Source organism: Neopsephotus bourkii, unplaced genomic scaffold, assembly GCF_033783945.1.
Source record: "Neopsephotus bourkii isolate Nb327-2 ecotype Australia unplaced genomic scaffold, CSIRO-AGI_Nbou_v1 NB_962, whole genome shotgun sequence".
NCBI lineage: Eukaryota > Metazoa > Chordata > Aves > Psittaciformes > Psittacidae > Neopsephotus > Neopsephotus bourkii.
In genome coordinates, this window is record NW_026901456.1 from 6,935,440 (window position 1) to 6,948,473 (window position 13,034).

At 36.9% G+C, this 13,034-nt stretch overlaps 1 protein-coding gene across 2 annotated transcripts in view; it reads right to left on the reverse strand.

The window, feature by feature from the left end:
• Window positions 1-13,034, reverse strand: part of DSCAM (DS cell adhesion molecule) — a 459,270-nt gene that overhangs the window by 79,184 nt on the left and 367,052 nt on the right. For both annotated transcript variants that reach the window (XM_061359220.1, XM_061359221.1), the window contains exons 16-19: window positions 12,818-12,888; window positions 6,198-6,438; window positions 4,555-4,701; window positions 2,643-2,798 (exon numbers count right to left, since the gene is read on the reverse strand). In XM_061359220.1, the coding sequence (XP_061215204.1) occupies window positions 2,643-2,798; window positions 4,555-4,701; window positions 6,198-6,438; window positions 12,818-12,888 (615 nt within the window). The remainder of the gene's footprint in view (window positions 1-2,642; window positions 2,799-4,554; window positions 4,702-6,197; window positions 6,439-12,817; window positions 12,889-13,034) is intronic.

The following is a 13,034-nucleotide window of genomic DNA, read 5'->3' on the forward strand; positions in this document are numbered from 1 at the left end:
ACTGAAAGCTCATTTCCTATTATTTGCTAGAGCTGTTCCCATTTCCCAAGCTGATCAGCAGCAGTGTCTGACCTCTGGTGTCTAAAATCAGTATCAAACATCACGTGAAATCAAAGCATCAACTAATTTCATCCAGGCTGACTGCTTCACTCCCTGGGTCACTTTTATTTTGCCACATTGGAGATTTCAAGCCTGCTAAAGGCATTTCAGCCAGATGTTTCTAGCTGCACACCAACAGCGAAGTCACAGGAAGTCACAATCTGCCTTTCCACATCAGCAGCAGAACACGCTGCACCATTGACCTTACAAAGAAAAGTTTCCCCTAATGCAAAAGAAATGAAAGAAGAAAAAGGAACTAATGGTGTGCTATGGCCTTTTGGTAGTAACAGTGTAGAGGGCCTGGCATCAGTTAAAAATATCTCAGATTTACAGATTTTATTAAGAAGGGTGCAATGTCTTGTATCATAATTTTAGCCAGAGAAGGTCTGGGAGCAGATAAAAGGTTTCCAGATCTAAGCTCTGGTAAGATTGAAATTACTTTTATTTCACATACTGAGAGAGAGTTCAAACTAAATTTAGGGCAGGATCTTTTAGGTGCATTGAAAACAGTCCTACTAAATAATTCTCTGTGGGAGACTTTCCCTTATAAAATTACAGATGAAATGTCCATTCCAAGAATAAGGCACATGTTTGATGCCATGTACCTTTCTCAGCCTTAAGGACGTTTAGGCCCAGGATGTTTTTATTTTTATTATCTAGCAGAATGCTCCTTATTGTCCCCTAACATTGGACTAACTGGCGGATCTGACACATAGAGCAGCAGGCTCCAATGTTCCTCAAAGGCATAGACCATCAAGCACATAACTTGCTGTCCTCAGGAGTCTTCTGACACAATCTGTGTATCTCTGAGACCAGCCTGTCCCTGAGTTCCTGGGACAGTGTAGGACAATCCCCTCTGGCTGCTGGCAGCTTAAGTCCTAGTCCCAAGGCCCAGGGTGAGAACCTTTGTGTTCAGAGAGTATTCAGGGAAAAGTTGCCATACTGGGATCTATTTGGCAAAAAATAACTTAGAAACAGTTCTCTTATTTCTTAGTTTATTCTTTGAAATAAAACCACTTACATCCAAGCAATGTGTGTCTTAAGAGCGTTTGTGTCAGGTGCTCTAAAGTCGATTTTAAAGGACTTCAGGGTGGAAGCAGAATGAGCTAACATTCAGCATACAAGACACGCAAGTCTATAGCTGAGCAAATTGTCCTTAACAGTTTCAGATGAAGTGCAGTACGTTGAGACAGCTTTAAACAGAGCCACTATTGCAAGCTGATGCAGGATCTCAGCAAGAACAGGAAGCAGACCTATGTTAACCAGCATTGCTATATGCCCATATTTCCTCATATTTCCTAGCTACAAGACATCCACTTGCTTTTTTTTTTTTTGCCGTTAACAGAACTTTGACCAAAGTAATGGAAAGTATTACACGTATGAAAATAGAACAAGGCAAAATAACTCATTTTGATAACGTAGGAGAAAATTTTAGAAAAAAGAGAAATCCAATTTTCATTTGTACTGCATCATCTAGATATAGCTACAGTTAGGTCCATGTGACCTTACAATGTATGTAAATTTTAGAAAGAATCCCTTAATATTTTATTGGAAAAATTAATAAGATTTATAAAGGATGTTTTTTATTAGAAAAGAACCACCAAACATCCCTCAAGTCAGTTAATCTACTCAACCTATTCTGCTGGCACTTTTGTAAATCTCATTACAGATAAGAAATTTGACAAATATAAAGAAAACATTACATAACTCACAGGAGAATTTACCGATCGAATATTATTCAGGTAACTTCATTGCTAGGACTGTTTTTTTGCTTCTGACAAAAAAATCTTGATCCAGATTTTCAAAAGTGTTTAGGGATCTAAGGATGTATTTACATACCTCATGGAGTTTTCAAGGCACTAAACAGGTTAGGGACAAAATTCCCCCTGAATTTGAAATTCTAGTCCTTGAGAAATAGATTAGTATTTGGCATCCTACTGATGCCAGTATTTGGCAACCTGAAGTGACTTTCAGAATTGAAGTTACAAGAAAGTGATTATGAAAACATGTGTGTGTGATTAAAACTTTCTTAAACTTTCAGCATTAGGACTCAAATTCTCCATGCTTTGGTCTATGAACAGAGGCAAGAGATTTTTATTCTAAAATCTGCTTTTTTTTTTTTTTATATAGCTATTCTGAAAAAAATCTTCGAAGTATATAAGTTATATAAGATCATCCCAGAATAGTCTCCTCTCCTTTCTCCATTTTCAGTCATTTGGAAAGAATTAACTCAAACCCCCTCAAAATTCTCAAATAAGAGCCTAAGGTATTTGAAAAAAAAAAAAAAAACCAAAACCCAAAAAACCTGCTCAAACTTACTCAGATCATTAGTGCATCAGTGTTACCTGAACTGGAGTCTTGGAAACAGTCAGATTGTTTTCAAAGCTGTGAACCCATACTCCGTCCACATCATATGCTCCTAACTGAGGACCTCCAGACAGAAATCTCACTCTGCATGTTTGTACAATATTTACACTATTTTGAAAGCCTGAGACATATGAATATTTTGTGGAAGTGGGAATAGAAAATATTTTACTCCTTACCATCCTCTTTAGTGCGAGTGAAAATTTGTTCACTTCTCACTCCATCTCCAGCTCGTGTAAAAGCCAACACTTGAATGCTGTAGTTGGTGTATTTTTCAAGGCCATCAAGCTCTAGGGACGGCTGTGTAGTGGTGACGTTCTTTATCTCTCCTAGCTCTATAGAATGAAAAGGAAATAGAGTTATTGTCAATTTCAGTCTTCTCCCAGTTATTGATACCTACTGTGGAAATCTTGGGGACTAAAGAGTGTACCAGAGAAGTAATGTTTCATTATTATAAACCAGCAATGAATTATAATAAATTAAAATAAATTCCTTTGTGTCCTGACTTCTTACCATTCAAAGCAGATCCAGTTTTCCTTTTCAACCTTTTTTTTTTTTTTATTTTTTTTTTTAATACAGGGAAGAGAATTGAAAATTTCTTCAAGTAATAAGATTTTCATAAAGAACAGATAACAGGAGGAGATTATTGCAAAACATTCCCTAAAGCAAAAATGGGAAAGTCAGCTATCTTCATAAAGATTTTCTGGGTTTGAGAAAGATCATTTCTCATAAGGAAAACCAAGAAAAAGTCCCCTTTATTTTAAAATATGTAATAAGTGCTGCCTTAAAGCACTTGATAGCAGTAATACCAGCTAAGAATAGATTTAAACACAGTAAAATCAGATTTACTTGCAGAAAGATGATGCACTTCATATGAACCTTTCTTTTTTTCTTTGCAGCAAGCTAAGAAGTAAAGTACAACCCATATGGCAAAAAAGCTTTAAACATATTTGAGGCAGAAAGTAAAGACAAAAAGATGAAGAAAATCCAGTTTTAAGCACTGCATGAACATCATTTTTTGTCATGTTGTAGGACATCACATAGGAGCTTAGACACACACAGATTATATTCACATAGGATCTGATCCAAAGACTACAAGCATCACTGAAAAAAATAATTTTATGTCTGTCATGTGTACATTTCTATATATGCTCCTCATACAATTTTTATCTTTATTTTTAAATGTACAACTGAATTGGTGGCTTATTTCCAAATATTTTTTACCCTAACAGTACAAGTGGTAACAGTGGGCCTAAGGGTTACATTTCCACTCTGAGTTCTCCTTGCCACACTAACAGAGGCCAGGATTTGCAAGACAGTGGCATATTAGTATGAGCTACAATCCTGATGGATGGAAGGAAAAAAAGTGGGCCAGCTGATTGTCCTAAGGCTGTGAAAATTCAGCAAGGTAAATGGGAATAAAGGCATGTGCATCTCAAATCTACAAATATTTAATTTACCAGGAAGTACCATAGGTATAATTATCATCACGTGATACATTGCAGATTAGTAAAGTATTTCACTCATTTCAGTCATTCTCTGCTTAGGAGCCCTTAGGAATTGTGCTCAGAGTACTAAAACCTAAGCATAACAGAGGAGGCTGCCATGAAAATATGAAGCCTTTTCCAAAAATATTTCCTTCTTTTACCCTCAGCTATGGAGATGAAATGCAACCTGTCAAAAAATAAAAAAATAACCTATGAAGTAGGAAACTAGCTAAGGAAACAGATAACCATCCAAATTAAAATAAAATACAGGTTTGGGCAGGTGTCTTCTAGGTTCATATGGTCATTCTTTATAAAAGATACCTGCTGGAATTTGTAACTGAAATGAAATTGTTCAGGTCATTTGGGGTATTATGGTAGGTCTATGGAGCATTGGAGACCCACAGTGGAAGTCTTCACCAGGGGAGCCAGCAGGCAGCATCAGCCCGCTGCTCTGTTAAAGCTCTAGGGAAAATGCTTTCCCTCACAAATAGATGAAGGTTTCTCTAAACCAAAGAGAAAAGGAAGTACAATGCCTTCACAAGAGAATAAATGATATAAAGGCCTCGTATGGCTTTTTACTTGGTAACAGCTGGATTTCTCTCACCTCCATCCAAGAGATTAGCCCAGTAGATAACCCTGAATCCTTGCAGAATCCCATTCAGAGTTTCTTTTGCCAACGTTGACCAAGAAATAGAGATGGTTTCTGGTGATGTGGCAGTGGCTTGGACGTTCCCTGGAGGGCAACTGGGCACTGGAATAAGATATTCACAATTTTTAACTCCATTAACAACCCAATGTTTATTACCCTTTCAGCTCCCCTTTCAATTTTCATTGCTATCCCACCACCCATTGCTTAATTAGCAGTTATACCCTGTTACCAATGCAAACCTTTATTCTTGCTACAATCTGCAAATAGCAGCCCATTTTCCTGGAATGACTTTTGATGTACTGCCGCACCACTTGCTGACTATTATTTTAATAGGCTTTTTGTTGCTTCTTTTGAAAAATAAATGTGTCCTAGTGCTGAAATAAACATAATATTCTGTATGCAATTTAAGTATGAGGTTCTTTTAAAAGTTTGCAGCCAAACTGATGTCTTTCTGGACAATTCTAATATCCCTTTAAAATTGGTGGGAGGGAAAACTAGCAGTTATTTAAATATACTGCAAAAAATGTTAATGAATGACCCAAATTTGAGTAATGACCAAAAAACCCCTGTTCCCAGGAAAAGTAAACATGTAGGATTCTGAAAGGAAAAAATACTATTTATTATAATAAGTAAGGTATGCATGTATGAGTGCACTGCCTTCTGAGGCCTTGCAGTGATCTGTTTAGGCCTAGAAATGCTTAGAGTAAATGAAAAACACCAGTCTTCCATGAAGCATATACCTCAAAATCTGTAGCTCTTGAGAATGTTAGATGTGTCCTACTCTATTCCTCCTGTGTAAAAAGTCAGATTCCTAGCTGGCACTGACTTCAGTATGCTGATGCTAATTTACAGCAGCTGAAAATCTGACCAACACTATCCTTTACGACTTATTTGCTTTTATATGCCTGTACAATACTGGTTCTATTTTAGGATATGGAATAAATCTCCTTTTCCACTAGAGGACACCCTCTCATTGTTTAAGAAGTGCTTTTTATACAGTTTGAAAAAAAAAAAACAAACCAAACCCTATATTGTTCTTTGGATTAGACAGGTTGAATTTTGTCTGAAATCAAAATCATATTTCTCTCATTAGTTTGAATATCCTTGAAAAAACCCCACACATCTCTCTTTAGGCTGACAAGACAAGGGATTGTGCAGTACAAGAGCTCTAGGTTTCACAGTGGATTCATTTGAAAACAAAAGAAAGCCAACAACATTAATAATATCACTTCACACTTTAGAGTTTTACTTCTAAGCATCTCAAAACCATGTTGAGATCACAAAATTTACAAATATGTAAACATCAATGCAATAGACTACTGAATGAAAGCTACAGTCTTAGTCAATATCATTCACAGCAGGATATGTTAGAGTTATATTTATATACCTGTATGACCTTGCATCTCTTGCAGTGAAAATTGTACATGCTCATTGGCCAGTCTCTTCCTGCCAGCTGTCTACTCTATCTAATGCCTGTAAAGTCTGGTTTTCTATTATCGCCACTATAAGAACCACCGTTCAAGCAATAAATGTAAGAAGGTAAAAGGAAATTAAGAAATAATAGCATGTCCCATGATAGCTGTTTGCCAAGGGCCTACCATCCTCAAGAGTAGTGGTGATGATTTCCTGAGAAGAAGGTCCTATTCCAGCCCGATTACAAGCCTGGACTACCATGCCATACTGTGTGAATTTCTTCAGGTTATTCAGCGTATAGACTTCACTGTCTCCAGTGGTATCAATACTGATGATATTGAACTGGAAATTTCCACCTGCACTGTACTCCCGATAACCTATCTGGTATCCACGAATAATTCCATTTTGCAAGTGCTTCTTTGGAGCCTAAATAGAAAAGGAAAGATTACACATTAAGTACGTGTCTCCAAAGTAAAGTCGTTCCTCTTAAAATTTTTTAAATATACACAAAGTCAAAGTTTTTTTCCTACTGAACACAAGTCTATTCCTGGGTAACAATTCAAAAATTTTCCCCACACAGAAAGTAATGAACATGAAGTAATAAATTTTTACCTTGATATATAAATTTTTGTGCATCCTGTGCTAAATGAAAGACCTTTAAATGGTTCATACACAGTAGAAATAGATATGGGGATATTCTTGAGTTGTAATTTGAATTCATAATGTTTTGTTCTCTTATTAGGTGAATCAAACAAAGTTGAGTTGATAAGGCTACCATTACAGGCCTACCATTCACTATTAACTGTGGTTTTGCTACAAATCCCTACCATTTGCTCGCTAAATTTTTAGTAAGGCACTTATTGATCTGTTCAAGTCAGTCACATAAGTTTATTCAGCTAGATGCAATTTTACACTGTGCTTTGAAATATGCTTCTGTAGTGTGGAAAGATGATTAGATAATGAGTGCTGAAGGCAATAATGAATTGAAAAGCAGGGATTTGCATACTGAATAGCTACTAAAACAAGGTGTACAATATCTGGCATTCAAGAACATGGAGAGTACAGAATGCTTGGCCATAATTATGCACTGTACTTCTCACTGTACCTGACTAGTGAAAATAATTTCTATAAATAATTTCTATACTCTGCAATATAGAATATAGTCTAGAGTAAAGGATTGACAACTTAGGTAAAAGCCTGTTATTGACAGAAATACCCATTAAAATTCCATTTAAATACTATTGGACTATTTCTAAGATGTGATAATGTTCCTATCTGGTTTGCTATGTATATGAGGTATGATTAGTATAAACATTTTGAGGCACGGTTTGTAATCCATGGAGAAAAAACTCTTTCAAATCCTCCAAACTTCTTTCAAATTCCCACCAGATGCTCACAAGCTCATCTGTTCTGCTGACCCATGAAAAAAGTCTTTGTGATGTAGGTTATTGGCAATGAGTTAAACAAGCAGAGGCAGCAATTTCTGTTGTTACTATATCTCATTAAATCTACTGAGGAATACATTCTTAAGAAGAATACTATTTTCTGTCACAGGACCTGTCTGTTTGAGTGAGTTTATAGTCCACTCTGCCAAAGCCTCACTGAAGCCAATAAAACCAGTGTGGGATTTGCCTTTCATCCACTATCAACAAATCATTGCTCTGCAAAAGCCAACACGCTCTGTATTTGAAATGTATCACTGGATGGATCTGACTGCTTGAATTTTATACCTTCAGATGCTTTCTTTGAATTTTATTTTCATATGCTCCTTCCAGCCTTCAAAAACAGAAACAAAACTTGAAGCAAGGGTATAATTTCCGCTGTACTACTTCAGTTCCTCTGGTGCTAACAAGCTCTCTGCAAGCATGGGGCTGTCCTTTCAGTGGCAGATGAGCAAATCAGGAGATTCACATCTTGAGCACCTTGTAAGGCATACTGCAGGGATTAGAACTATGTTTTTGGAATCTAGAGGTATAACTGTTTCCTGTTCAGATATTTTTTCTTGTTTAAAAAAACCAAACAACCAAACCTCAAACAAAGAACCACCCAACTTCTTTACAAACATTTTTTTTTTTATCTTTTATTCTTTTATTATCAAAACAGTTTGTTTGCAAGAGCAAGCACTATTCTGAACAGCTTTATGATCACACAATGATTGCAAAAGGTTTTTTTTAAGCTGGACTGTGGGGTGGAAACTAAGGTCAGATTATTTTTTTTGTTTGAGGTTCAGATCTCATCATAAGGTGAAGCTGTTTCATTCCATTTTAGAAGAAAATAACTTTATCATATTTAAATAATTTCAATATTTCAGGGTGAATTGTTTCGCTAGTTGAAGGATTTCAAATTCTGTTACAAGCCATTATATTGTGCACAGCTCATGTATATTTATAGGCAGTGCTGATGGGAAGGGGCAAAAACATAAGCCAATATAATCTAAATATTTCAGACTGATTAAAGGACAAAGAGTTTGGCCAAAGCAGCAGACAACTCAGATGGTGTTACAGGGAGGACTGCTTTCAAACAATGTGGCAGGCCACTGTCCCTTTTCTAAATATGTATCAGAGTAGAGGCACCAGTTTAATCATACCAGGACACCAGATCTCTCCATCAGTGTTGGATGATAATAGCTTGGCAAATCCTCAGCAGTCTGCATGGTGATTTCTTGTCTCAAACATTAACATTCTCATGGTTGCACATCTCAAGATCTAAAGCCTTTCCTAGTTAAAGGCTGCAACTGGAACATTCTCATGTGTTACCACAGGTGATTTTTGAGCAAAAGTTGTTGCCACAACACACACTGCACATTGAAATCACAAGCAACATGCTTAGAACACATACACCACATAATGTAGTGCATTTATTGTTTTGTGAATGGCATACACTGCCTACTGCCAAATACAACACACCTAAAGATCCTGTGTGTACATATGCTATATACCATCAGGCATGCCCTGTATACCAAGAAAAAGTGAGCACAAACCTGGTGCATAATAGATTACAGAAACATATAGAACATATATTGGAATACATACATCATACTGTAAAACATATGGAATAGAATGCTAAAACTAAATCAAACATATACCATGCACTGTAATGTTTTCAGAGCAGGACTATAGCCAGCATAGCCTCTTCACTGGGAATTATGCAATTATACACTTTCTCATTTTGAATTGAAATAAAATGGCAAATTTTGCATTCTTCATGAAACCTCTTTATAATTGTTTTAGGTCAAGGTGTTTTTTTTTTTTTCTCTTTTTTTTTTTTTTCTCTTTAAAACATTATACAATATAAAACAAGCTCAAAGTCACTTCAGAACAGTAGAGTCAAAATGTTCTGCTCCACAAAGCTTCAAATACTCCTTGTTAGTACTATCTAAATGCTTCATTTTTGGACAGACTTTTTCACAAATAAATCATTTTTTCTATATATGCCTTCTGGTATGTATACTCTTTTTTGTAGAAAAGTCAGTAAAGAAACATTTGTCCATGACTAAGTGTTCATGGGAAAAAAATAAATTGTTAACCTTGTCTCTGGTCATAGAACACCAGTGAAAAATAAGTTTCAGTCCCTGATCTTACTGCTTGTGTCACAAAATCTAAGAGTTGTAAAATAGGGTACCAATGACTTTTGTAAAGTGTGACCTTTCATAGTTCTGTGCAAGTGTATATGCATAAAGAGGGTAAGATAAATTTCTCATGCCTAAATTTAATGGGTTCATTTACTTTGTAAAGTACTACCAAAAAAACCCTAAAAAATTAATATCTTCATGCTCTTTACTAAATGAGAATTCCTGTTTAATTCATATTATCTCTGCACAATTTTAAACTACTAAAAAGTGTTGAGTATTATTTAAAAATCCAGTCTAAGCCCCAATGTTCTATGTGGATGCATAGAAATCTGATTAAATAGATCGCAGACCTATAAAACTTTGCTTAACTAGGACTTTCTAAAAGTGGGCTAAGAGAAAACTTAAAGGATAGATTAATGACTGTAGCAAGCTGCAGAAATAAAACTTAATACAAGATGAAAGATATTTGATGTGCTATTCTCTTCTTTTGTTGTTATTGACACTGTCTGTATTTCAACAAGATTTGCCAACTTTAAATATAACTATGGTTCTTAACACAATCCCTTTTGTATAATGGCAAACACTCCACATGCCTCCAAAATAAAGATGACCATATTATTACTAAGTTAATTTTCTTTCCTTTTTTTTCTCCATGATTGATATCATGGCTATTTCTGTATTCTTAAATACTTCGTATTGCACAATGCAGTGAGTGTCTTCTGCACAGCAGTGCCTCGTAGGGACCTACCCGGAAGCCAGGATTCAGAATGGGACTGAATTATATTATGTCTTTGGGACCACCCTAAAGTACTTTTTTTTTTTTTTTTTTTTAAATAATGAACTAGAACTGCTCTGGTTGGGAAAAAACTTCAGTAATTCAAGGGAAGCAAATGGCTCACTCCTGGTTTGGGGCCTCTTAATTAGCAGGACTTCTTGATTAAGAAGCTGATTAGCTGTTGCAAACTGTCATTCAGGAAATAATTCTTCTAGTAAAGGTAGGACTATGCAAGCAGTAACCTTTCAGGAAGGTTCTGTTTCACTTCAGCCAGCATGTAAGCCTGTGGCTAGTGACTACATGACTTTTGGTTTTGGAAAACATTTGATGAAAACCAACACTGATATAAATTCAAGAATCAGAGAATGGTTAGAGTTGGAAGGGACCTTAAAGATCATATAGTTCCAACTACACTGCCACGGACAGGGACACCTTCCACTAAACCAGGCTGCTCAAAGCCCCATCCAGCCTGACCTTGGACACCACCAGGGATTGGGGATTCCACAGCTTCTCTGGGCAGCCTGTGCTAGTGTGGGACACCCTCATAGTGAAAATTTTTTTCCTAATGTCTAATTTAAAGCAATCCTTCTTCAGTTTAAAACCACTCCCCCTTGTCCTGTCACTACATGCCCTTGTAAAAAGTGCCTCTCCAGACTTCTTGTAGGCCCCCTTTAGGCACTGGAAGTCTGCTATAAGAGAGAAAAGCCTTTTCTTCTCAAGACTGAACAAGCTCAACACTCTCAGTCTGTCTTCATAGGAGAGGTACTCCAGCTCTCTTTGTGGCCTTCTGGACTTTCTTGAGCAGGTCCATGTTTCTCTTATGTTAGGGGCTGCAGTGCTGAATGCATTACTCCAGGTGGGGTCTCACAATAGCAGAGGGGGAGAATCACTTTCTATGACCTGCTTGCCATGGTCCTTTTCATGCAACCCATTGTTATAGATTTGCTTTCTGGACTGCAGGCACACACTACTGGCTCATGTTGAGCTTATCATCAATCAACACCTCAACTCCTCCTCCTCAGGGCTGCTTTCAATCCAGTCTCTGCCAGGCCAGTAGATGTGCTCAGGATTGCCTACTGGCCCAAGTGCAGGACCACTTGGCCTTACTGAACTTCATGAGGTCTGTGCTGTCTCACCTCTCAAGCTTGTCTAGGTCTGCCTGGATGGTATTCCTTTCCGTCAGCATATCAACTGCACCACACAGCTTGGTGTTGTCAGCAAAGTTGCTGAGGGTGCACTCAATTGATCAATAAGTTGTGGACAAGATCTAAAATCAGCACTGTATCTGTGACCTGCATGTAACAGGTCTAATAAAGACTACTGCTTTTGAAGCTTAATGCTGAAATTTCCCATCAAAATGGAAATTTTAATGCACCATTTAAAAAGCACCAATGAACTACTAAAAATGCTTGGCAGCTGAGGTCCCTCTGTACTAGTTAGAATATCTGTAGTTGTATGTCCAACTATGCTGTACAGAGATCATGCACTGTAGAAACCTGTCTTTCCAGGAACCAGCTCAAACCTAATACAAGATCATGCTGGTTATTTATTGTATAAATAACCAGCAGCCTACAGTTATTTATATGGTTAATAAGTAGCAGCTCATTGCTACTGACTTTCTGGATGGTCCATAATGGGGTGAAAGACACATCATCCACATTTGCAGGAGTAATTAACATCACTATTATGCCACATCCCACTCCAGCACTTAATACTACATATTTCAGAGTTTTAAATATATGGAATTATAAATACAATTTGGAAACTGCCATTCATATTGAGATTATGCTACTGCAATTAGATAGCTTTATTCTGTCTGCTAAAAAGTACAAAGAGTATATATTACAAAACCATTTAAAGCTTGGTTTAAGTACCTCTGATATTATACCAAAAGCATTCATAACATTCTGGCATTGTCAAAACACTGGGCAAAATCTAGAAAAAATGAATTGAGTCATAAGACATGCCACATTTTTAAATATCTATTGCTGATATTTTTAAATTGGTTGCTCTGATTTATCAGTTCTCATTTCGAGACACTTTACTGCTTTCTCTGTGCAGACATGCCTTCAGTAAGGCTTTGTCCCAAAGTCCATTGCAATGGGAAAAAATTGCCACTGGCTTCAATGGTTTGGGGAAATTTTGCCCCAAATCAAAGTGGAATTCCTTGATGCTTATTTCCAAGCCTGTAGCCTTTGAAATTAGAAAGAAGCAGGAAATGTTCTAGTCATCAGCACAGGCAAGCCGCTGCTGCTATTATTAATCAATGGAAGGTTCATGCTTTTCATAATACACTACTCTTAATGGCAAATACTTTAAGATTTGGTGGCAAAGGTTCTGCAAGAACTCTCCCAAATAAAATAACTAATCCCCAGTTGTTATAATACTCCCCTCAATAAAACCTCCTTGAATGCACCAGAACACTGTCAGTCAAAATTCTTGGATGTGTGCATAGTTACCTTCCAGGTGACCCTAATGCTTTGTGAAGATATAGGTTCCAGTTGGACATCCTGAGGTGGACCATCAGGAGCTAGAAAGAGAGAAGAGAGGTGCATCAAAACTGTCCCTCATAGCCACAGAATTTAGCACTTCACATAGCACGTCACCATCTCAACACACCAGCATCACAGAGATTTGGACTGAGTCAATGTCATATGGGAAACTGCAGACACAACT